Genomic DNA, 27,295 nt, shown 5'->3' with positions numbered 1-27,295 from the left:
TTTTAGTAACGTTAAGTAACCTCCGCTGTGTTGGGTAATGTGAGAGTAACATAAAATTAAGCTGTGAGCACGTTATTAATCCACACATTGCAGAGAGAACCGAACCAATCCAGGTGCTGTCCCTGTTTCAGGACGAATCTTAATGTACTAAACAACGAGAAACAAACACCAAACAACTTATTTTTTCACTGCATAATAACATTTATCAGAATCTATGAACAAATCACTATAACCCACATTACTGACCCACTGTAAAATCCAGAGAGATGGGGGAGGAAACAGCCTGGATGAGGAACTCCGGTAACAGTAAATGATGTATTTTGAGTTTGCTGGTGTAGCTGGTCTGTGGTGTTGGAGCAGTATAATTAAAGCTCATACCAATACCACTAATCTTCAGATGTAACCCTAACCCTATTCCAACTGTAAGCTTAACCCTAGCTGCTTCGGTTATCATAAACCTAACCCTAGAGTAGTGTGTAGAACAGTTAAACATGCCACTATCACTGGTCTCAGCTACACTGGTAAAACATGTTACTGCGTTTAAAGCTGGTTTGGTGTAATTCTGCGCTGTTCAGTCAGAGAGGACAGTTAGGAATCAGCTGGGGGTAAAACTGCTTTAAATGACTCGCTGTGTGACGTCAGCGTTTTCAAAAACCTCCGCTTTCCCCCGTCCACACAGGTCCGATGGAGCGGAGTTTTCAAAAATGTCCACCTTGGAAAGCGTTTTCGAAAACCTCCGTTGTCAGTTACCGAAAACGGCGTTTTCTTGTGGACAGAAGGCCAAAACGGAGACAAAAACCTCAGTTTTCAAAAATACCCGGCTTCGTGTGGACGGGGCCTAATATTAAACCCAGGAAACCGGTCCTGCACTCAGCCTAGCGAATGAGAACAGAAACGTCAGTAACAAGCAACAAATGCACGGACTCCATGGACTACGACTAAGGTCAGAATCCTGACTAATGGCTGCTGGATGCTAAACAGGCTGTTCGTGGAAGCGCTGTGCAGACAGTCCCATTAAACCATATTAGCTGAAAAATTAAAGCATTTCTGTAATTGAAAGCGAGAGGGAGAGAGAGATAATTTCCAGCTGGGAGTTTATAGTCTAACTTTTCTTTTTAGAGAAAACAAAAAACAAACATTACTAAATTATAACTATAAAAGTCAACATGGGACACTAATGGGTCTGGATTAATTAGTCTACAGCAAAAGGAAAAAGAAAACACAAAAACAGTTCAGTTTGAGCTCAGACTTGCTCTTAAAATGTTCTTTTTCAGTTGACAGTAAACTTTATTTGTTCTAGCTTGTTTTACTTTAATTTTATATATTAAAATGATAATAAATTGAAAAAGGTGAAGGATAAACTGATGAGTATAGTAGTGGCTAGAAGAGACCAGAGGGAGCACAGCTTAAAGAAAGGTTGTTGCAGGTATTTAAAGGCAACCCATAGACTGTATATAGCTGGACAGAGCATCCTCTCTCAAAAGTGAAGCCACCACAGGTTGGGCGCCCCCTGCTGTTCGGTTGCAGAAAGCTGTGTAACCCCACCCATCCCCATAGGTTTTAAAGGCAAAACAGACAACATTCAATCACGTTTTTTTTCTAATATACTGTAATTCTACCTCCATTATTTAAATGCAGCAGCTAGTGTAACCTCTGCTTATATTGTTAGATTTTTATATCCCCACAGAATTCGTTTTTTTAAACTTTTTAAAAAGGTGTGGTTATTGTAAAAGGGCTGGGTTACACCTAGCCGGGGTGGGACCAATGACTGTATGGGTGGGACCATAGACTGTGTGAGCTCTGTTGAGGCAGCCCTCAGGGGCGGGTTTATTTAAATGAGTAGGCTGTCTCTCCACAGTCCTTCTCCCTCCTCTGGTCTCTACTGCGCAGACTCGGGTATCAGGATCGCCAACATGGCGGAAGATTTTGGCTTCATTTTCATTGTATGAATGGGAACAGAGACACGGCGTCCATCTTTTTTACAGTCTCTGAGGTAACCCTATCCGAATAGTTAAAGCACCACTTAGAGAAGGGCCACCACTGCCATCTGTCCTAGACTAAACAACATGGTAAACTTGTAAAATGAAGGACTCTAAGCAATTCTTACCCCCAATGAAAGGCCCATACTTAATATTTATTAATCAACCAACGAAGAAATAAAGTGCTGAAAAATACATTATATGCCATCTTAAGTTCTATTGGGATTCAGTTCTAATGATTTTTGCCTTTATTATCACCTTATCCCTTTCAGACCTGAGTAATCTCCAGTGACAGAAAATAAATGTAAGAATGCTGTTTTCTGTCTTAAGGCACAGAAAAGAAGACACTAATACTCTAATATAAAATCTATATAGCAAATAAATCCAATGGTAACACTTTACTTGGATGATCCATTTAATGGCCTAAGATAAACAAGGTCAACTGGCATTCAACTGACCCTAACCCAAACCTTTGCCTAAACTTTAAATCTAACCCTACACCCAATGCTAAAATGTTAAGATTAGATTTTGGATGTAGGAGTTGGATGTAGGGTTACATTCAATAGAGAATCATTTACTTTCACCTTTCAGTTCAATTGCATTTAATAGACATGCAGTTAGTTAATTTGTCAGTTGAGCATCAATTAGGGCATCAAATGGACAATCCAAGTAATCCAAGTGTAACCTGTGTGTAATATTTTATATTACTTATTGACCCTTTTATTTCATAAACCATCCCTGATGTATTTTAAATCACATCAAATTGGTACAAATGAGCTGTTACTTTGCTGTTACTTAATGGCTCTAGAACCACTGTTTTTCCAATGAAGTGGGAGGGGCCAAGTTACTGTTTCAGTGGTTTATTAACTTGTTGATTGGCTGGTTCATGGTCTATTCTGATGGATAACAGCTCTCAAAACATTTAAAAAATAAAGAAAATACATGGTGTTTTGTAATGGATGCAGGGTCTTAAAGGGTTCTCTCTTGGCTGGCCTCTTTGGGGGGCTGTATGTACAAGTATGGTGAATAGGGCTGGGAAAAAAAATATTTTTACCAATGATTGTGTGATGCATTTTTTTTTTGTGATACTGGCTACAGTAGGATGTAGTGGTACATGTTAGTACTGCAAATGGAATACAATAAGACTGCATTTAAGTCAGAAGTAACTTGGTGGCTAAAGAAGCACTGTGTGAACCTGAAGGATTACTGGCGGCCACAAAACATCAAAACTGCAGCATCTATCGGATGTATTGTTGGTTGTTTTTCGTACATCTCGTTTAGTTATCTCCTAAAGTGTACAGAATTTAAAAAACAGCAAAGAAAATCCAAACCACTCTCGTAATTGTGTTGCAGGTCAGCCCCAGGGCCTCGGGGGGGGGGGAGATGGGTTGTAGTGCTGGAAGAGAAGAACTACGCCAGCCTCACAATTTCCCCTGTAATTGGATTTGAAGAGGACGGTGCAGAGAGGCGAAAGGAGAGATAGAGGGTTTTAATTTTTTTCCACTCAGAAGGGCATCATGACATCACTCTCCATGCTTTCTACACATGTGCCTTGTCCGGCCCTATTTCTGTTCTCTGCATCACCGCCAAGTTCGCTCCTTCCTGCCGGTGATAATCAGACACATTATCTCCGTAAACCCCATCGTCCTCCGTGGCCCTGCTAGCCTCTCCCTCTTTCTCAACTCAGAGAACCGGATTCACCAGCGTGCAGAGCAGGAGGAAGCTGTCTAGACTTGCGGGGCATGGTGTTCCTGCGCCGGGGTGGGAGGCTAGTCTTAGCCAGGCCTGTGGAGAAGCAGAATGGAGGAGGACGTGGTGTTCCTCACAGGCATGAACCTCACTCCAACAGGGCATCGGCGGCTAGCAGCACTCATAAGCACTCAGGGACTTTTATTACACACAGCAGATTAGTTGAGTCAGATAACAGTTTTCAACAAAGAGCGGCTCATTTCAACTGATGTAGTTCCACCCAGCTGGTTACCAGTGTTGATCATTGCTTTTCTCTGGTTGAACTGATTAAATTCCAACATCAATTTGATGTCATTGTTGTTAATTGACAGATATGTCAACATTGTTTCAGTTTTTTTAGTGAATGCTGTGGTTTCTGATTAGCGACCCCTACTGATTGTGTACTAAGGCCAATGTATGTAGTGTAGATATTATCTATTAAAATGAGTAGTTAATATTTAAATACAAAAATGCTGATGACAATTAAACAGCTAAAGACCTATTTTTACTGTTACATGGTCCAAATCATTGATAGTAATGGGAATTGTTAAAGAGCCCAAAAAAAACCTAACTCCTGCTTTTTTTTTTCATTAAGCACAATGTAGCGGTCTGTGAAGTCATGTACAGACCAGTGAATATACTATCTGGTTCTCGCCCCTTAGTATCTGGTGCTTACCGCTTACTATCTGGTGCTCACCACTTTTTCAACGTAAAGAAAAATATACACCTTTAGGGACTCCGTACTATTCAGACATGAGTTATCTCCAAGGAAAATGTAAGAATGCCATTTTCTCGCTGTAATGCCCAGAAAAGAAGACGCTAATATTCTGCTTTAAAATCTTTATAGTAAATAAATCCAATTAACTGAAACATATAATAGGTTTTGCATTGCATTTGGATACCTCTGTGTAAAATCTTATATTTCATATTGACCTTTCTATGTCATAAACCATCTCTTAACAGTAAAAAATCTGTTTTTCCAGTGAAGTGGGCAGGGCCAAGTTGCTGTTTCATTGGTTTATTATGGTAACTTGTTGATTGGCTGGTTCATGTGTTATTTTAATGGATAACAGCTCTTAAATCATGTTTTTTTTATCATTAATAGCTGAAATGTGTTTCATTGAAATCATAGACTGTGTATAGCTGGACAGAGCATCGTCTCTCAAAAGTGAAGCGCCCACAGGTTGGGCGCCCCCTGCTGTTCGGTTGCAGAAAGCCCCACCCATCCCCATAGGTTTCAATGGCAAAACAGACAACTTTCAATCACGTTTTTTTTCTAATATACTGTAATTCTACCTCCATTATTTAAATGCAGCAGCTAGTGTAACCTCTGTTTATATTGTTAGATTTTTATATCCCCACAGAATTCGGTTTTTAAAACGTTATTCAGCTCTATTTAAAAATGTGTGGTTATTGTAAAAGGGCTGGGTTACACCTAGCCAGGGTGGGACTGATGACTGTATGGGTGGGACCATAGACTCTGTGAGCTCTGTGAAGGCAGCTCTCAGGGGTGGGGTTATTTAAATGAGTAGGCTGTCTCTCCACAGTCTTTCTCCCTCCTCTGGACTCTACTGCGCAGAATCGGGTGTCAGAATCGCCAACATGGCGGAAGATTTTGGCTTCATTTTCATTGAATGAATGGGAGCGGCGACATGGCGTCCATCTTTTTTACCGTCTCTGATTGAAGTAATAAAACATACCAGACCTGTTTTAAAAAATGTTCAAACATTTCCTAACCTTTAAAAATGCTTTTACTGTGCCCCCCTCTTGGGTTCAACTGTTAAGCAGGTTTTTATAATGTGAGATTCAAAGTTTGAACGCTAGGTGTCAGAAACGGGCCAAAGAGTCGGAGAGGGTGCGCATCTCTAGCGCAGAAAAACGGGCAAAAGAGTCTAAAAGTGGCCGTAATTAAGGAGTTTTATATTAAGAGACATCATGAAATTAAACATCAATTTGAAAAATCTTAGTTTACACAACACTGTCAAAGAAAAAGATAGTTAATAAATAAAGTAAAATGTATAATAAATGTAATAAATAAGTAAAATGATGTGTAAATGAAAGTAATCAGGAAAAAGTATTATTTAAAGTGTTATATTTCATTATTTGTTTTTTTACAGAGTCTGTGGCCTGTGACTTCAAATATATATCCCCCAACAAAAAAAGTTTGGACACCCCTGATCTAGATGTTACCCCTATCAGAGACACACTGCTGCTGCTGCTGCTCAGCCAATCAGCTCTCCCTCCTGCTCCACCTCTGAACACATACTTCACCCAGTGCCTCTCCCAAACTACCTCTCGCATTTTTTTGTCCTTTGTTAAAATTTGAGCTGATGTTGGAGTCAGCTTAAATCAAGTGGCTTTTAGTGCCCCCTTAAGCTGGTCAGTAAACCATCTGATTACAAACACAGATGATCAAGCTGGTCACCACATTCCACACTCATCAACAGCTCAAACTCAAGGAAGTGTAGTTGTAGGTTATTACACCCTGCATTGTTTGCAGTTAAATTATTTAATGAGACCTGCTAAACAAGAATCATGAAAAAGGAAGTTAATTGATTTAAAAATAATGTATGGTATGATTCAGATGTGTCCAAATATATTCTGACTGTACAGCAGTGCTAACTGCGTAGTTATTACTAACACTAGCCAGTGTTTGAGTATGATACGTGGTTTACGAGTTCCCTTTTATCCTGTGATTTATTGCGAAAAAGAGAGGGAGGAGCTACTTTTGTCTGGCACACTGACACATTACAATAAAATGCTGTTTATCAGCGCAGGTGCGGCAGCAGGAGAACTGCACCGTATGATGTTGAGTGACGTATGGCTTGGTGCTTTAGCACTTCCACTAAGTAGTTTTGAGTATGAAGTATGTAGTATGATATATACTCATAAACGGGGAGTTACTCACATCTGGAAAAAAAGTGACAGATGCACGTTTCTTCGTTTCTTGCTTGTTAGAACAAAATTGGTTAGTACATTTACATATAATATTTTTGGTCTTAACCTTCCAAACCTGCACATTTTGTATACTTAGTATACAGTATCTTATAGTGTTTTTGTGTATTACAAAATTGGGACATATTGGGACATAATCTGAACCTGTAGTATTAGTGAGCAGTACCCAATTAGGATGCAGCCACGATGCTAACTGGCCACATTGGAAGTAACTGGCATATTCTGCAGAATCTGTGCCATTTCTGTCTCGAGGAAATTACATGTATAAATGGGCACACATTGACCTATTTGCAAAAGTAAGATATGTTATTAAAAAATATATATATTTTTTTTCTTGAAGAATTAAAGAAGCTAAATTGCGTTTATTGTGTTTCTAACTTATGAAACATGTATGAAACTTAATTATTTAGTTTAGCTTTTGGTAATTAATGTTTTTGCCTTTAGATAAGGCTGCAGATCCAGGGGTTCATGGACAGAGGGAATTGTGGTAAACTGAGATGCTGGTGCTGTTGTTCTCCCACTGCACCGGACGGATGGTGGAGTGGGTGGATGCCAGTGTTTCAGGGTGCCTCCATGTCTATGTTACCTTCTGGCTCTCTGCCTTTAGTCAGGCTGTTTTATTCAGATCTGCCGGAGTCATTAGATAATCACACTCTGATGATGTTTTATATTCTCTCTGCCTTCCTCCGAGTTACTGACTGCCCACCTGTCTGACCCGATACCGATGGATGTTGGACCTTCAGTATCACATGTCCCCTGTCCAGCCAGGCTGATGGAAGTCTCTGGACACCAGGCTTCCCCATCACCCACCACAGTTCAGCTGATACTCATCCAGTTTATTCACCTGACTCGAACGAGCTGTTCACTCTCCACTACTGATTACATCCAAATTTATAGGAACTCTAACTAGGAATCTATTTCTAATTTCTAACTGATTTTTGTTTCCTTCTCCAGCTCTGAGGGACATTTTCTTGACTCTATGTCTGTGTTGTGTTCAATGTTTTATCTGATTCCGATTCTCTGTTCTGCGATTACATTTCTGCTTTGAAAAAAATGCCATATAAAAAAATTAGATTTGATATGAATGGAAAGAGTCAAATCAAAGCGACAGAAGGACAGATATTGATTAAACAGATGAAAGATTGATATTTTTTTAATAATTTGTAGATCCAGACACTGCATGACATCACAACTGACAGATGAAACTCCACAAAACTAAATTCACATTAAAACTGATTGTTACACAGAGCAGGCGGCGAAGGCAAAATAAAAGTTCTGACTTTTCAAAAACACACTTTCTCTCTCTCTCTCTCTCTCTCTCTCTCTCTCTCTCTCTCTCTCTCACACATACACACACACACACTCCTTCAGTTTATATTATGAAAGAACACATACTATGGCTCCCTCTTGTGGTCATAGTTCTGTATCACAACAGACAACAAACATCCAGGGCTCACACAGAATAGGTATACAGCATGGGACAGGACGAGACGGGACGGAATGGGACGGGGTGAGGGGATGTGGGGGTGAGGGGGGCTGGGCCCTGGGATGGAGATTATAAGATGAATGAGACTGAGGACAAGAAATAGAGGGAAAACAAGATGAACTCAAGAATTTGGTGATGTCATGTTTAATAGGAGTGGACGATATGACCCTACATCATTATAACAATTTTATTATTATTCCCATCAATAGAACATCTACTGATTTACAGGAGAGACCTGGATAAATTCAGCTATTCTGTAGTCTATGTAGAGTATTTCTACATGGTTTGTTTAAAATGTCAGTAATGTTTATCAGTTAAATTTCTGCACAGTTTGAAGCTAAATTGGGTGTAAATCCTCATTATTTAATATTTCCATTTATTATATTATATATTATTATAAGTAAAAAAAATAGCTTTTATTTATTTTCCCAATTTTGTAGTTTTTAATTTCTTTACTCAATTGTCTGATTAGACAAATTGTGCATCTTGTAAAAAATTATACAATCTAATTTATCTTTGTTACAAGATGGAAAAAAAATGGAAAAGTTTAGACATAATTTTGTTCTAAAATTCTGATCCAGTCGTAAAATTTCCTCTCTATACAATCAACTTTTAGTAATATTATAACACAGTAGAAGCGACTGGGAGTGTCTGCAGCTCAGCCACGAAGTGTCAGACCATGTAAAATGTAAAATGTGAAATAGTTTAGTGAAACAAATATGCAACAATAGAGGAAATCAAAAGGAAATCAGAAGACCAAAATACACGGATGATATTCTGTGTTTTTTTTTAACTAAAAGATGTAACCATACGATCATAAATTATCATCAACTGACACATTAACAACCCCATTATTATTATTTTTTTTTATGTGGCACTACAGACCCAACTTATTAAAACTCCAAATATTGTGAAATATATACTTTTCAAGCATTGCAATGATATTTTTGTCATATCGTCCAACCCTACGTTTTACTAAGCTTACATACGTGAAGCTCACAGTGCAGGTACAGTATATGATGCTACTACTGGTCTGCTGTTCCAACTCCAACTCCAAATAGGAGGAACCTATTCTGTTCCTGACGTTCCACTGAGCTTCATATCACCTGGATTACTCAGCGCTTTGGATCTTTAACACATGTGTGCAAGCAAATATCTTTAATCTCCATTCTTTCATCTTCTCTCATCTACACTTTACTCCCATTATCTCTTCTTTCTGTTTCTGATCATATAAACTGGACTCCCCCTCCTCCCCCCTACTGCCCGAACCTGAGGATAAACAGCATCATCTGAGAGCAACAGTGTCCAACCGAACCCCAGCCCCGGACCTTCCCCCCCCTACACAGAGGAAGCAGGGTGCAGGGAGCATCAGTAGGGCTTGTGGTGGAGACTGGAACACAGCCCAGGCCTCCTGATCACAGTATGGATAATCGTCAATAGTTTGAGTTCTAATGTCCGGGTTCAGCAGAGGTCCGAGACGTAGTCGAAGTCTCTGAACCACTCCTGGTCCTTGCGGGAGAGAGTCCTGCGCTCGCGGGGCGGAGTCAGAGCCGGAGCCTCCGTGGTGAACTCGGCATCGAAATTGCTGACGTCCTCCCGGCCCCCTAATGACGGCACGAAGGGGGGCACCACCTTTCTCTGCAGCAGAGCCTCCCAGTCTATATTCTACACACACAAATACACGTTTCAGTAGCATATCAATATGATATCCCATAAATAACAGTGAGTCAAAACCAGGGGTGGAAAAAGTACTGAAAAATTGTAATTAAGTAAAAGTAAAAATACCCATCTAAAAATCTACTCGAGTAAAAGTAAAAAAGTACTCAATTTAAAATGTACTTTGAGAAAAATGACATAGTTACTTTTAATTATTTGATGTAAAGTAAAAACAAATCATAAATTAAATTGTTTTTAATAACCTATTATTCCACATAATAATTTGGACCTTTCAGGCAGTATGTGTTCAGACCACCCTGTAAAACAAACAAAAAACTTTCAAGAACAAGTAGCATAGGTTTCTATAATCCATTTTTTTCTTTACCATTAAAAAGTTGGTCATATAGGTGACTATTAACTGTATTTTTATAGTTATAGTTATTAACTTGCCATTTCTATGCTTTAACTGCTATTTACATTTTTCGAAGCTGATAGCTGATTTTGAAAGCTGACAGCTCTGTCCAGCGGAGCACATTTTGTACTGCATGAGGACGTTATTGGCTCGTTATTCCACGTGCAAGCATCCGTGCGCCAGCACATCCGTGCCAATTTTTTTTTTTTCAGACAATTGTTTTTTCCCCCCAGCATTTTATTTTTTACTCAGTAATTGGAAATTTTATAAGGTAGCAAAGTAAATTTCTTGTGTCAAAAATTACAAATTACTCATAAAATGTACTCAATTACAGTAATTTGAGTAAATGTAATTCATTACTTTCCACCTCTGGTCAAAACTAAGGGTGAGTGATATGGACCTAAAATAACATCATGATATTTCATGGTATTTTTGTGATAACGATACTCTTGGCGATATAACAAAACACTGAATAAAAAAAAAAATCATTAATACACTACTGCAACAAAATTAAATAGAATTGTATTATTGCAACCCCCTAACTGAAATATTCAAAATACAAAAATTGTATCAGATATATAACAGAAGATCCAGAATATCATAATACTAATAATGCACTCCAAATATCTCCATATATCCAGGACTGAAGTACAATAAATCATATGGGACAGATATAATCTCTATATAGACTCTAGTAGATATATAATAGGAAATGAGAAAAGTGTGAATTTTTCTTTTGCTAAAAATAGCAAAAAAAAAGTAGTACTCTGATGTGATAATTAGGGGTGGGTGATATGGCGTGATATTTCAGGGTATAATATAATTCGCAATATTAAAAAATGTTGGCCATATTATTGCATATGAAAAGATATGGCACACTCCTAGTCTGAACACAAATCTATCAATATTTAAGCTTCAAAACTATCAATAAGATCCAGTTGAAGATCTTGAAGAACTTTAATTCAGAACATTTTTTACTAAAAAATACAACATAACCTCTATATCTATTACCTTTTTCTCAGTATCATTGTTATTGGTAATATTATGCATTTAGAATTTTTGTAATCAGAAAAATTAGATAAGATTTTGTTTTTTTAATCTATGACCCAAATTCCAATGCAATTGGGACATAGGGTAAAACATAATTAAAACAAATTAAACACAGAATACAATGATTTGCAAATTCTTTTCAACCTATATTTAACTACATTACATTACGTTACGTTTGGCAGATGCTTCTATCCAAATAATATTATTGTACATTAGCAATACAGGACATAAAAGTTCATGGTAAAAAACATTTTTAGACAGGGCCTAAAGGAGGTCAAAGGTAAATAATAGTATAGAGGAGTGAAGGAGGGGAAGAAGGAAATGAGGTTAGAAGTAGTTAGTGTGTTAGAGGTGTTAGGAGAGTAAGTGCTCTTTGAAGAGCTCTGTCTTCAGGAGTTTATTAAAGATAGTGAGAGATTCTCCTGATCTGGTAGTAGGAGGTAACCTAAGCCTTCAGGAGTGAGTGCAGGTAGGAAGGAGCTGTTCTGTCATCACCTTGTAGGCGATTGTAAGAGCTTTGAATTTGATGCGAGCATCAACTGGTAGCCAGTGGAGCTCAATGAGCAGCGGGGTGACATGAGCCCGTTTTGGCTGGTTGAAGACCAGACGTGCTGCTGCTTTCTGAATCATTTGGAGTGGTTTTACTACGCAGGCCAATAGGGATGTTAGCAGTGCATTGCAGTAATCGAGGCGTAAGATGACCACTGCTTGTACCAGGAGTTGGGTGGCCTGTTATGTTAGAAATGCTCAAATTGTCTGATGTTATTCAGTGCAGCAGTCGAAAATCCGCGGCCACATGGTTTGTAAAGGATAGTTGGTTTTGCTGTTAGAACTATATATTCAAGATATTTTATGTTCAATCGGATAAACTTTATTGTTTTTGGCAAATATTCACTCATTTTGAAAATGATGCCTGCAACATGTTCCAAAAAGTTGGAACACGGGCAACAAAAGACTGGGAAAATTGAGGAATGCTAAAAAAAACCTGTTTTGAACATTATACAGGTGAACAGGTTAATTGGAAACGGGTCATGGTCATGAATGGGTATAAAGAGAGCATCTCTGAAAGGCTCAGTCATTCACAAGCAAGAATGATGCGAGCTTTAACACTTTGTGAACAACTGCGTGAGCAAATAGTCGCCAGCTTCTCTGAGCCTGAGCTTATTCTGAGATGGACTGATACAAACTGTAAAAGTGTCCTGTGGTCTGAAGAGACCACATTTTTTCATTGTTTTTGGAAATCATGGGCGCTGTTTCCTCTGGGCGAAAGAGAAAAAGAATTTGCAAATCATCCGATTCTGTTTATGTTTTACACAACATCCCATCTTTATTGGAATTGGAGTTGTATTGACAGAACTGTTTTTCTTCACAACTCAATTAACAACAACAAACAAAGAGAGAGATTCCGTACCCTAAAGAAAGGCTGCTTCTTCACGTCCTCTGCGTCTCTTTCTGTAGAGCCCAGCCTCCTCTCAGGATTCCTTCTGAGCAACTAATAACACAACAGTCAAAACATCCAGACAATCAGACCAATACACTTTGTTTTTACTTATTTACCTGTCAATGTTTTGTCGTATTGTTTAGTTTTTAATGCTGAAAGTTTTGAGTGATGTTTAAAAACGCTGATTAATACCAACAACATGTATATATATATATATATATATATATATATATATATATATATATATATATATATATATATATACAGTTGTGGTCAAAAGTTTACATACACTTGTAAAAAAACATAATGTTATGGCTGTCTTGAGTTTTCAATAAGTTCTACAACTCTTATTTTTCTGTGATAGAGTGATCGGAACACATACATGTTTGTCACAAAAAACAGTCATAAAATTTGGTTCTTTCATAAATTTATTATGGGTCTGCTGAAAATGTCACCAAATCTGCTGGGTCAAAAATATACATACAGCAACATAAGTATTTGGTTACATGTCCCTTGGCCATTTTCACGGCAACTAGGCGCTTTTGGTAGCCATCCACAAGCTCCTGGCAAGCTTCAGGTCGAATGTTTGACCACTCTTCTTGACAGAATTGGTGCAGTTCAGCTAAATGTGATGGTTTTCTTGCATGAACCCGTTTCTTTAGCACTGTCCACATGTTCTCAATGGGGTTTAAGTCAGGACTTTGGGAAGGCCATTCTAAAACCTTAATTCTAGCCTGGTTTAGCCATTCCTTTACCACTTTTGATGTGTGTTTTGGGTCATTGTCTTGTTGGAACACCCAACTGCGCCCAAGACCCAACCTTCGGGCTGATGGTTTTAAGTTTTCCTGCAGAATTTGGAGGTAATCCTCCTTCTTCATTATCCCATTTACTTTCTGCAAAGAACCAGTTCCACTGGCAGCAAAACATCCCCAGAGCATAATACTACCACCACCATGCTTGACAGTAGGCATGGTGTTCCTGGGATTAAAGGCCTCACCTTTTCTCCTCCAAACATATTGCTGGGTGTTGTGGCCAAACAGCTCAATTTTTGTTTCGTCTGACCAGAGAACTTTCCTCCAGAAGGTTTTATCTTTGTCCATGTGATCAGCAGCAAACTTCAGCCGAGTCTTAAGGTGCCTTTTCTGGAGCAAGGGCTTCTTTCTTGCACGGCAGCCTCTCAGTCCATGGCGATGTAAAACACGCTTGACTGTGGAGACTGACACCTGTGTTCCATCAGCTTCCAAATCCTTGCAGACCTGCTTCTTGGTGATTCTTGGTTGACTTTTGACCATCCTGACCAATCTCCTCTCGGCAGCATGTGATAGCTTGCGTTTTCTTCCTGATCGTGGCAGTGACACAACTGTTCCATGCACTTTATACTTGCGTATAATTGTCTGCACAGTTGCTCTTGGGACCTGTAGCTGCTTTGAAATGGCTCCAAGTGACTTCCCTGACTTGTTCAAGTCAATAATTCGCTTTTTCAGATCCACACTGAGTTCCTTTGACTTTCCCATTGTAGCTTTTGTAGCTGAGTCTAATCACTGGGTCAAATGAGCCCTATTTAAATGGGCTCATGAGAAGTCAACAGCTGTAGTCAATCAGAATCACTTACAAGAAGTGAAGAGGCCATGACATGAAGCTAATTTGATTGACACAACTCGCTACATCACCAAAATTGACAAATTTTGTTGCTGTATGTATATTTTTGACCCAGCAGATTTGGTGACATTTTCAGCAGACCCATAATAAATTTATGAAAGAACCAAATTTTATGACTGTTTTTTGTGACAAACATGTATGTGTTCCGATCACTCTATCACAGAAAAATAAGAGTTGTAGAACTTATTGAAAACTCAAGACAGCCATAACATTATGTTTTTTTACAAGTGTATGTAAACTTTTGACCACAACTGTATATATATATATATATCTTATGATAAACAAATTACAAACAGTGTTTGGAAGATTTATATCAACATTAAAATACCATTAATATTATAAAGACAAGTACTAATACAAAGTAGTTAATACACTATATCAGTACTATTACTAATACAGCTCTGGAAAAAATTAAGAGACCACTTCAGTTTCTGAATCAGTTTCTCTGATTTTGCAATTTATAGGTATATGTACATTATTGCTTTTCTCCCAAATTCTAAATAAAAATATTGTAATTTAGAGCATTTATTTGCAGAAAATTAACATTGGCTGAAATAACAAAAAAAAGATGCAGAGCTTTCAGACCTCAAACAATGCAAAGAAAACAAGTTCATATTCATAAAGTTTTAAGAGTTCAGAAATCAATATTTGTTTTTTAATGCCAGTTTTTATGCATCTTGGCATGTTCTCCTCCACCAGTCTTACACACTGCTTTTGGATAACTTTATGACTTTACTCCTGGTGCAAAAATTCAGTTCAGTTTGGTTTGATGGCTTATGATCATCCATCTTCCTCTTAATTATATACAAGAAGTTTCCAATTTAGTAAAATTAAAGAAACTCTTTATTTTAAGTGATCTTTTTTTTTCCAGAGCTGTATATTTTTACCTTCTTGTACCCTTGTGATCTGATTGGCGGAGGCTTCTTACCCGTCTCATTAGACTGATGGCCTCAGTAGAAAGGAATCGTGGGTAACGCACTTCATCATTTACAATGCTGTCAAACACCTCCTCCTCATCATCACCTGGGAACGGGGACTACACACACACACACACGCGCGCGCGCGCGCACACACACACATACCAGGTAAATGAGTCACAGAGCAGTAATCAGTAAACCAGAAAGGAGGAACAGCAGGAAAGAGGATAATAAGGAGCTGAAGAAGGAGAATGAACATTAATAAGCAGGAGAAGGAAAGTGAAGCAGCAGGAAAAGGTGCAGAAAGAGGAGCTAGAGACACAAGACAGTTGGAAAGAGCAGGAGAATCACAAGGAGAAGAAAGAGCAGGATAGAGGAGCAAAGAACAGAAGGAAGAGGAAGGAAAGAAGTGAATAAGGGTAAGAAGAAGAAGCATGAAGATTAATATTAGAGAGCAGGATGAGGTAGAGGAAGAAAATTAGAAGAATGAGGAGCAGAAAGAGAAGAGTCAGCTAGTAGGAGAATGAACAAGAAGAGCAGAAGAAGGAGGAAACGTATGAGAATGAAAAGAAAGAGGAAGAGTAAAATGTTGGAGCAGACTGAGGAGAAACACGTGGAGAAGCAGTCATTCAGCTTGGGTTCATTTTCTGTTTAAAACCTCGATTTATAGCACTTAATAAAATAACCCACGTATTTATCAGACGCATTAGTTCTGCAGTCATAAACAGCTGACTGCGTCACAAACCCAGCAGAACACGCAGACCTTTACCCAAACACAAACCCCCCCGTCCTCTAAACTAACAGCTAATGGAGGAATATTCTGCACATCATTTAGCTTTAATTTCACTAAAATCAAACCTTTTAAAAGCCCTAATCACAGAGTTTTTACAGTCACAGGACAATGTCCAATATCGTGATAAAATGATGTGAGATAGTTTTGTTCTTGTCATCTGGATATTTAGGTGGAAGGAGGTAAAATCAATCAAGTTTTAATTTAAACAAAGTGTCACATGGACACTGTGATTAACCAATACGTGAGCTCTCAACAGCCCCAAACAGGAAGCACATGTCCCCATTCATTTAACCAGATTCCTGTCCACATTCTCCTGCAGCTATTTGATTTTATTTGTTTACACTGTAAATACAGAATAAAGCTGCTTGTGTTGTGTTTTCACCAATAGTATGATGAAAAACAATCTTAAAAGCATGTAGTTGCAGTATTCTGACTCTTTGCTGAGCAATGACATACAGATGTGAGAACAACAGACTCCAGTCTTTAAAGAAAATGCTGAAAATCTTCTAGTGTGATGTCTATGGAATGAATTTTGTGCCAAACGTTTTACAGAAAAAATAAAATAAAATCTGCAAAATTTTGAAAAAATCAAAAGAAAAAAGTGTGTGTTGCAAATTCGAAAGAGAAAATAATACAGCAAAAATATATATGTTTAAATATACTTGGTTACTTTATTATTCTTTGATTTTTTCATTTTTGCTTTTTATAATTTTTTTTTTTACAAATCATTAAAAGGTGTCTATGGAGTGAATTTTGTGTTAAAAGTTTTACGTAAAAAAAAAAAAACGTCAATAATAATCAATAAAAATGTTGCAAATTTTAAAGAGAAAATAATATAGCAAATATATATTTTTAAAAATACTTGGGTACTTTATTATCCTTTACCATTATTTGAAAATTATTTCAGATTTTGCCAGTCTTTGCTTTCATTTTTGTGTTTTTGTGAATTATCTGTTTGCACAAATGTTCTTTATCTTAAATCCTAAATTTCAGTTATCAGGTTTAGATCAGGGGATTGTGGAGTACAAACACTTTTTTACTGTTTACTACAAAATTCTATATATGACTCTTATTTGTTTTAAAGTTTTTAACATTAATCTTAAATAAATTAAATCAAGAAATAAAGAAAAACATTGAACGAGAAGTTCTCCAAAATTTTTACTGGTACTGTACTTTTGGATTTCTGTAAATAGCAATGTATACATCTGTATGTTCATAGTTTCTGTATTATAGTTTCTTTAGCAGAGCAATTATATGAAAACCTTTTTCTATATATTATATAGATACTGTGAGAAACCTGATACCACCTACATTTTTAGTTTTACTGTGATGTGACAATAAAATAAGGATTTGATTTTAAAAAGTACATGTTAACGACAGGTGTAAACATGCTCCTACCTCTCCAACCAGCATCTCGTAGATAAGCACCCCGAGCCCCCACCAGTCCACCGCTCGAGTGTACGAGGAATCGGTTAGAACCTCCGGAGCCAAAAACTCTGGAGTACCACAGAATGTACTCGTCCTGTCCCCAAAACCCATCCCTGCAGAGAGAGAGAGAGAGAAAGAGAACTTTACACTAAATAATGAAAGATTTGCTAGAATTGAATCCTATTTGAGGATCTGGTGTGAAACCTATCTAGTCAGAAAAGGTGTGAATTTCTTCTAAAAATAAACAACTGAAGTGACTAATTAGTGTAGATTTACCACCACTTTCCTCGGGCTGGGACGGGTCGGGCTCAAGAAAATAATCTGTGATGTAGGTGTCTGTTTTTTATTTAATATTTTTATTTTATATAAAGCTATGGCATGATAATCACAATATAGCAAAGTAACAAATCAAACTGTGTTTTTAAAAAAAAGTGCGCAGTGTGTTTTTTGCACTTAGACTATGAGCTCAATATAAAAAAAATGTTTGTTTAGAATATACTATCTATTCTTAAACCATGTTAAATTATATTATAATAGAGGAAAGTCATTCAGACATCATTCCTGTAGCCTAATTTACCAATGTTAGGGTTGTGGATCATTGTTCATGTATTAATCTTTTGGAGATCTGTTCCTAATAAACATTTTTTTTTTTATTAAGTAATCAGTCTTTTTCAGTGTTGCAGTTTTAATTAACATAATTCTGAACAGATTTCGCTCATTTAAACAGCCCAAAAATAATTTTACAAAGCTCAGTTTTAATGCTCTACTTACTCAAAAAACGTGGGGTTTAATTCGGGCTTGGGCTCAAAAGAACAGTTTATGGGGCAGTTGGGTTGGGCTCGGGCTCGGGCAGAAAGTGCAAAGGCTCGGGCCGTGTCAGGCTGGATATTGTGTGTGTGTGTGTGTGTGTGTGTGTGTAATCAGAGACGTGTACACACCCTCTTTGCAAAGGCCAAAGTCAGCAATCTTCACAAAGCCATCAGTGTCCAGCAGCAAGTTATCCAGCTTCAGATCCCTATTAATAACAACCGGGATTATTCTACAATACAGTTAATAAAACTACTATATAGACATAAAACCAGCCACAATACTGAAAACATCTCCTTGTTTCTGCACTCATTGTACATCTTATCAGCTCCACTGATCATATGGGACAATATGCATTTCTATAATTACAGACTGTATTCCTATACCTGTTTCTCTGCATACTTTATTATTATTATCCTCCTTCTCAGCACTGCAGTGATTAGCACTGATTAGCATGGTGGTGGTGTGTATGAGGTGTCAGTGGGTGTTGTGCTGGTATGTGTGGATCAGGTACAGCAGATTTTGGAATCCAAAGAATTTTCAGTAATAATAAAAATGTTAAAATAACTGAATAATAATGAACTCGGTTTGTTTACCTGTATACAATCTTATTATCATGAAGGAACTGCAGCCCCAAAACCACACAAGCAGCATAGAACCTACAGAAACAGATACATGCAGAATCACACATAGATCAAAGGACAAAAAAGAATAAAGGTATGGATATTCATCAAGGTAATCTTACACACACACCGCTAATCCTACTATTAAACAGCACAGATTACACACAGACACACACACACTCATATTCCAGCACACACACTCACACAGAGCGCGGCTCAGAGAAGACATCAGCGTGGATGTGCATCATCAGGTCTCCTCCGGCCGTGTACTCCATCACAAAACACACATGCTCATCCGTCTGAAAACACGCAAACAGGTTGACCAGGAACGGGTGATGAGAACTGTTCACCGTCTCAAAGATCCTCTTCTCACACATCAAACTGAGAGAGAGAGAGAGAGAGAGAGAGAGAGAGAGAGAGGTGCAGAAAGACAGAGAGATAGACAGAGAGAAACAGAGAGAGAAAGAGACTGTTAAACAGTGTTGTAGTTCATACATTCACTTTAGATCAAACCAATAACATATATAAACATGACGCTGCAGTTCTATTCGCTTCAGTTCTATACAAATAAAGCCACAATTGCCCCCTATGTTGTTTGTTTTGCAACCAGAGTCTGCGCATAAGAGAGTATTATTTTCAGGGTTCATACACTTTTTAACCAATAAAATTCCCATGACTTTTCCATGCCTTCCAGACGAATTTTCATGACCATATGATATTTAAAACATCAGTGCAGACATGTACAATAAAACCAAAAATCAACTAAAACTATAATCAAAATTATTCATTCATTATAGTAAGCCTGACACACATTTTTTTGTAATAAAATGTGTGTCAGATGCTGAACGCTCCATTGCGTGGGGCTATATTACTGAACTAACTATGAGCTGACGTATTTGTTAACTCAAAATAGATTTTCTCCATCAATTAATGGAAACAAAGGTTTGTAGACCAAATTTCCATGACTTTTCCAAAACTTTCTGGGTATTTTTTATTTTTTTTAAACTTATCCAGGCCTGGAAATTGCTATTTTCAAATTCCATGACTTTTCCTGGTTTTTCATGACCGTACAAACCATGGATTTTGTAATGGAACCAGACTTGCCTTCCCTGCTGATAACCTCGCCCCTACTTTTGTCTTATAGCCCAAATTCATGGGGTTTTACAGCAAAGACTAAAATACCAAAAGCAAAGTGTATTTTTCCACTGGATTCTTAGTTCATACATAAAGTTTAACCCCTGAGCTCCTGCCAGAGTCAGCCCACACCAGCGATCATTATATAAAGATAATTAATGTTTTAAACAATATTTGGACTCAATCCAGACCAGAACATCAATTACCAGCACATCTGGCAGATAACTTCATACAGAGTGTCTGTTAAAGCAAACAGCACCCCAATAACACCACAAGATCAATAATAGTACAGTTTTATAGTACTATTCAGATTCTACTGATTGGTTTGGAAGGGTGTATTGGCTCATTTCTAAACTAAAAAACTGTCCAATGAGAAGTGAGCTCTACCATTGGTCAAGTCTTCATGAACTGAACTAAAGGCCTATTGTTTTAAATTACACAAGATTCTGATTCTGGTGGGTGTGACATTTTTCATCTAAAAAAGCACACACTCTAGTCCTTCTGGAGGTTCCACTTACTGTATATGACTAGCTGTGAATATATATGACTAGAGTGGTAGTCTAACTAGTTCAAATGTTAGAAATACAAAACAGAAATAAAGACGATGTTACACTTAATAGACAAGGTAAAAACATTAGTGTTACAAGCTGTACATCACACTTTGGATGTTCTTTTTTGTCAGGGGTTGGGCATCAGTAGGGGTTGCTACTGTAGCATAATGCATTATAATATCAGCATTATGAAGCTTTTATATAGCTTTATTACATTGACACTGTTTTTAAGCGGGGGGGGGGGGGGGCATTTCCCTCCATTTTCCATTGCTCCAGTACTCCATACCTCTCTACTTCATCTCGGGCTATAATGTCTCCTTTCTTCAGTGCTTTGATGGCATAGAGAGTTCCAGAGCGCTTGTACTCCGACAGCAACACCTGAATCACACACAACACAATCATACACAGCTCCAGAGAACAATACTCTTTAAAAATGCATGTGAATATAAGTATACTGACATCCCGTTCTTAATCCCCAGGGTTTAATATGATGTAGGTCCACCTTTTACAGCTATAACTGCTTCAACTCTTCTGTTAAATCTTTTCAAAAGGTTTAGGAGTTCAGTCAGTGATGTTGGACGATAAGGCCTGGCTCTCAGTCTCTACTCTAATTTATCTAATATATCAGGTTGAGTTCAGAACTCTGTTCTTTTAAACCAAACTCTCTTATCCATGTCTTTATGGAGTTGGGAGCATTTAATTTACCAAAATATTGTGGTATGCTAAAACATTAATTTCCATAACACCATAATTCCTCCTCCACCAAATTTTACACATGGCACAATGCAGTCAGACAAGTACCGTTCTTCTGGAAACTGCCAAACCCAGTCTCGTCTATCAGATTGCCAGACAGAGAAGCGTGATTGCTCTAGAGTACAGTGCGATTTGCATTGTGTTTGGTGATGTGAGGGTTAAATGGAGATGCTTGGTCATGGAAACCCATTCTATGAAGCTCTCTATGCTCTACTGTTCTTCAGCTAATCTGAAGCTATATGAAGTTTGGAGCTCTGTACTGATTGACTCTGCAGAAAGTTGGTGACCTGTGCGCACTACGCTCCTCAGCGTCTTGCTGTTGTTCTCAGTCTCGTTCACTTCTGTTCTAATGTCACTGACAGTTGGCTGTGGAATATTTAGTAGTGAGGAAATTTCACAACTGGACTTGCTGCAAAGGTTCTGTAACCTATCACTGTACCATGTGTCACATATTAACCTGTGTCTGTCCTGTGCTTTTTTCTCTTTTGGTTCTCTGTGCTTCTGACCTCTGTTTTCCTGTTTGTGTTCCCAGCTATGTGCTTTTTCGAGCACATGGCATTGTTTTGTTACTGTCCAGTCTCCACCCTAGCCCCACCCTTGCCCTGCCCTAGTCATTAGTGTAAATCACCTTGTGTCTCATTTGTAACTCCTCCCCCTTATTACCTCCACAGGTGTCCCTAGTGTGTAACAGTGTATAAAAATCCCATGTGCTCCTTTGTTCTCTGTTGTGCTTTTTGTTTGATGCTGTCCTGTTCAACTGTGTCTGGAAGTTAATCTGTTTTTTGTCTGTTTTGAGTTCTGGTTTGTTTTCTGTATATTGTTTGATTCATTGTTAGTTTGTTTCACTTCTCTGTTTATACCTGGTTTAGTGATTTGTTTTGTAGTATTTGTTTTATAGTCTTTATTTTATAGTCTTAGTGTTTATTTTTTTTCCTAGTTTTTAGTTTGTCATATTATGGCTAATAAAACTGACTGGTATTTGCATCCGGCCTCCTCCGTGTTACACCATGCTGGAGTTCACTGAGCTCCTGATCCACTGTCTTATTACTTCTCTCTATCTCTATCTTTTATTACGATAGCAGAGTTCGCAGTTAATGTGTGGGTGCAGTGTGTGTACCTTGCCAAAATGGCCTCTGCCCAAAACAGCAACCAGTCGGAAGTCCTGCAAACAAAGTGGACCTTTGCTCTGCCTGCAAACACACACACATACACACACACACATTATAAGGTTATTATTAAAAATCCTGATGGACCTCTAAATACATCTATTTAAACATGGAATCATGCCCTGTTTAGCATGTGAAGAAAAAAAGGAAAACACAGTTTCAAATGTTTTAGTAGTTAAATAAAATATGTTTTGCAGTTAGTTTAAAAGAATAGAAATAATTAACAATTACAGAAGTATTTTCATCTTCTACAAACCAAAGAAGTTATTATGGTAAGTTTACTCTAAACCTACACCTTCCACTGATTCAGGCTGTCAGAGCTGCTCTGGGTTCAAAATCACTGATGACCAATGAAATTGCTTTTCTTTTGCTTTAAAGAAAGAAAGAAATTCACCATGAGAATTTTTAGGATTATACCACAATTAGTTCCCACCCTGCACTGTGATTGGCTGAGAGGCCTTGTATGAGTGCTGTTCTGAGCCAGTAATGCACTGTAACCGAAGCTCCATGTATTACTCCGCCACATACAGGTAAACTAGCAATGATGCAGCGCTTACAAGCCAAACAACGCAGCTACAAACAGAGCAGCAATGAAACTATTTTACCTAGCGGAGTTTTTATAACCAAACAGATCATATTTTTAACTCTTTAACTCAAAATCTTTTAATAAACATAGATAATGTAACTGTGGTATAATCGCAATATAATACACTCGAGGTTCATGCTATAATGTGTAAAACTGGCACTTATTGCCACAGTACCAATATTACACGTTACAGTACTCCTTCTTGTGTATTATTGCTTTTTTATACCACAGTTAGTTCTGAACCTGCCATGTGATTGGCTGAGGATAAGCTTGTGCCTACGACCGCAGCACAGCAGTGCCAATATTACACGTTATAGCACTCCCTCTTGTGTATTATTGCTTCATTATATTTATGTTTGATATTGGTTTTAGGGTGTGTTTGGAGGGTGTGAAAAGAGCTTCCTTTAACATCTTGTGTGTGGGTGTGTGTGAGCACATCACGCTGTGTGTGTGTGCGGGTCATACTGCATATTGGCCTGGTCTAGAGAGCTCCATATTGTAGGACAGCAGGACACGTACCTGCGCTGAGAATTGTGGGAACTGACCCTGCTGGCCTGTCGGTCGGGAGCCAAATCAGGAGGAGAGAACGGCTCTATAACCTAAGAAAGAGATAGAGGGAGAGATAAATAGAAAGTGAGAGAGAGGGAAAAAGAGAAAGAGAGATTCTGTTGCCAGATTACGATTAGATCTACATTTTAGGTAAATACATCATTAGTGAGGTGTGATCTAATGCTCTGTATTAATAATCTGGGCTGGAGTCAGAGAGGGAGGAGAAGAGGAGGAGAAAGAGGATGAGAGGAAGATCATTCAACAACCAGAGACAGTTTAGCATGTGTGCATCTGGATGTGTGTGAGTGTATTAGTGTGTGTGTGCGTTTGTGTGTGTGTGTTTCTCTGCTTTTTTTTCCTCTCTGTGTGTTTTGCTCTTTTTTCTGCTCTCTGTCTTCCTGTCTCCCCCGTTACTGCTTATTAGTGCTCGACACAAACAACTTCATAATTAATCCTGTAATCTCAGACCCCACTGACCACACCATCTGTCCGGCCCCCCACCCCCCACCCCCTCGCTACCACCCCTTTACCTAATGCAGCACTGTGCAGAGCTTCTGATTGCTTTCCAATCACGTTAAAGCTGCCCAGCACACACACTGCATTCATCTATCCTCTCTCTATTTCTCTCTCTCTTTCTCTCTTTCTCTCTCTCTCTCTCTCTCTCTCTCTCTCTCTCTTTTTAAGACTATTATTTTCTCACATTTCACTGCTGGTTCAACAAAAGGGCATCAAATATCCCCCTTTATTCCTCACACTCTTATTCTATGTAGCACCCCCACCCACACACCCACACACACACACACACAGATCAGAAGACATATTTGCTGTTTCATTCTTCCTTTAATCTCTCTCTCTCTCTCTCACCTGCAGCGGAGCGTCTGTACCGTCTCTGCGGCTCTCTGACCGTGAAGGAGACTCACTGTCCAGGTGTAGCTTCTCCACTGAGATCACCCTACAACAAACAAATGCACACACACACACAATCAGTAACTATGACACAAGATACAAATGGCTTTATACAGGGGTTGGACAATGAAACTGAAACACCTGGTTTTAAAGCACAATAATTTATTGTGGTGACGGACAGTTCTGATGGAAACAGGAGATTTGAGGTGCACATTGAATTCTGCCGTGATCTGGTTTTATGCCGTGTTTTTATGTTTTTTGGATACAATCCGGGTTAGCACCCGAACATCCCTTTCAGACAGCTTCCTCTTGCGTCCACAGTTAATCCTGTTGGATGTGGTTGGTCCTTCTTGGTGGTATGCTGACATTACCCTGGATACCGTGGCTCTTGATGCATCACAAAGACTTGCTGTCTTGGTCACAGATGCGCCAGCAAGACGTGCACCAACCATTTGTCCTCTTTTGAACTCTGGTATGTCACCCATAATGTTGTGTGCATTGCAATATTTTGAGCAAAACTGTGCTCTTACCCTGCTAATTAAATCTTTACACTCTGCTCTTACTGGTGCAATGTGCAATTAATGAAGGTTGGCCACCAGGCTGCTCCAATTTAGCCATGAAACCTCCCACACTAAAATGACAGGTGTTTCAGTTTCATTGTCCAAACCCTGTATACTTGTATGTAGCACTTAACGGGAACCACTTTCTCTAGATGATATAGTGATATAAAATCATGTCACAATATATGCAGGGTATTTTTGCAATAATGATAGCCTTGACGATATGACAAAACATTTGTTTTTTTTTATTAATTTCAAGAATATAGTACTGAAACAAACACTTTTTTTTAGTATAATCTATTTCACAAACAGTAACTTAACTAAACAAGACTCTAATTCTGTATAAAATACTAAAATACATTTACCAAACAAATTAAATGCAGCATATTTAGTGCCTATGAACTGTAAATGCAAACACAATAGACTGATTAAAAAATGTATACCACTATTATCACAAAATTGAGTTTTTCTTTGTGTCAAAATTGTTTGCAATATTACTGTATATGATACGATATGGCAGACCTGTTGGATGATCCCCACCAGCAAATGCTTACACACAGCGTGTCTAGTCCCTGTACAAATGTACTGCCAATAGAATAGAACTCTCATGAGCAGTTATTGAATAAACGTGAATCTATAAGATCCATGTCTAATGCCAGGTGTGAGCTAGAGGGGTATAAACCCCCAGTATTGAGGTGTGGAGCAGTGGAACTGTGTTCTCTGGAATGATGAAGCTCCGTCCAGTACTTTTGGCCCAACTAAAAGATAATAAGCTAATATTCCCCATATAAAAGCTGTAAAATAAAACAATGTTTTTGAAGTGCAATTGTTGTTTATTTCCTTATTAATTATTGCTGTCTTATTTTACAACTTAAAAATGGAATTGTTTCAGGTTTATTTAGTTAAAAGGACCATGTAGAGTTATGAAAACTCAAATAAGTATTTGTATACTTTAAATTGTTTTGTAAGGGTTCTATAATCTCCTTAGACCCAGAAAAAAAAATAATTAAAATATTTAATAATTTAAATATTGTGGTTGAAAAAATGTTACAGCTGTGGTTTTAAAGGGTAAATGATTTTTTTTACAATTTCTAAATTCTTACAAAACTGAACTTTGTAACATTTTGAAGAAACAAGCTGATTATTAGCAACTTAAACCAAACATCTGCAATAAAAACTTATCACTTCCTCTTTATGGCCATAAAATGTGAAAGCTGCGATGGCTGGCATTTTAAAAAGAAAGTCAATGTGCTCTGTTGGCCACGCCCCCACAAATGAGATCAAATTTAAAACTGAAGAGCTTTTAGGAGGTAGAAATGGAAGCAGGATCCAAGATCTGCCATGTGGGGAACATCTTTGTGCTTCAGTGCAAAACAGAATATATTCATAATATAATCAAATAATCATTAATATTTTACTCAGATTATTAGAAAGCAGTACTGACATTTTTTGGTGTTAATTGGGGGGAGGGCTAGTTGGGGGGGTCGAACACAGAGAAAGACGTTAAGAAGCCTTAGAGCATAATATAATACGGTCACTTGTTTTTTTGTCATGGTTATGGAGATACAGAACACAGGAACATCTATTCTGTGTGTGTGTGAGTGAGTGTGAGGCAGTGTGTGTCCTCACCCTGGGTGATGTGTGTGTGAGTTGTGTGAGTAGCTGTTGGTGGAGGTGCTGGTTGGGATCATGTTCTTTATCAGTCGGATCCAGGTGGCGATGTCCACGTCCATCTGCTTAGCCCGCAAAAATGCTTTACCTAAAGTAAACAACAACAACAACAACAAACAAAAATAAACAACAGTTATAAACAGTAAAGCATCCCGGTCTAAATCCCTCCACTTACTAAAGCCCTTTTAACCCTCCATCTGTCACTCCTGCCTTTACCCCGGGCTCAGTGTGCTGGTTTATGAACTCCAGCAGATGGAGCTGAAGAGCTGAAGAGCTGGAGAACAGCTCAGCTGAGCTCTGAACAGTTCATTCTCTCCCATCACTAATAGTTTAGGTCAGGAACAGGGTTTTGTTGCTGTTCTCTGATCAGTGTTGCAATGGTGGACTCAGGCTGTTTAAAGGGCAGGGCAAAATAAACGTATTTAATAGCACCTGCTGCAGGACATAGGGTGTGTACATTATCGAGGGGGCGTGGCTAAAACTCT

The 27,295-nt window shown here is 38.2% G+C and overlaps 1 protein-coding gene across 2 annotated transcripts in view; it reads right to left on the bottom strand.

The window, feature by feature from the left end:
• Positions 1 to 7,799: 7,799 nt before the first annotated feature.
• Positions 7,800 to 27,295, bottom strand: part of pkn1b (protein kinase N1b) — a 92,352-nt gene continuing 72,856 nt past the window's right edge. For both annotated transcript variants that reach the window (XM_049476147.1, XM_049476146.1), the window contains exons 11-22: positions 26,769 to 26,898; positions 24,538 to 24,625; positions 23,644 to 23,723; positions 22,490 to 22,562; positions 20,906 to 20,997; positions 19,139 to 19,315; positions 18,908 to 18,970; positions 18,443 to 18,519; positions 17,475 to 17,617; positions 15,295 to 15,402; positions 12,678 to 12,758; positions 7,800 to 9,813 (exon numbers count right to left, since the gene is read on the bottom strand). In XM_049476147.1, the coding sequence (XP_049332104.1) occupies positions 9,610 to 9,813; positions 12,678 to 12,758; positions 15,295 to 15,402; positions 17,475 to 17,617; positions 18,443 to 18,519; positions 18,908 to 18,970; positions 19,139 to 19,315; positions 20,906 to 20,997; positions 22,490 to 22,562; positions 23,644 to 23,723; positions 24,538 to 24,625; positions 26,769 to 26,898 (1,316 nt within the window). In that variant the 3' untranslated portion in view covers positions 7,800 to 9,609. The remainder of the gene's footprint in view (positions 9,814 to 12,677; positions 12,759 to 15,294; positions 15,403 to 17,474; positions 17,618 to 18,442; positions 18,520 to 18,907; positions 18,971 to 19,138; positions 19,316 to 20,905; positions 20,998 to 22,489; positions 22,563 to 23,643; positions 23,724 to 24,537; positions 24,626 to 26,768; positions 26,899 to 27,295) is intronic.

The sequence above is a fragment of the Astyanax mexicanus genome, chromosome 3, assembly GCF_023375975.1.
Source record: "Astyanax mexicanus isolate ESR-SI-001 chromosome 3, AstMex3_surface, whole genome shotgun sequence".
Lineage (NCBI taxonomy): Eukaryota > Metazoa > Chordata > Actinopteri > Characiformes > Acestrorhamphidae > Astyanax > Astyanax mexicanus.
The sequence above is the reverse complement of the archived record's forward strand: the minus strand, read 5'-3'. Positions and strand labels throughout refer to the sequence as shown.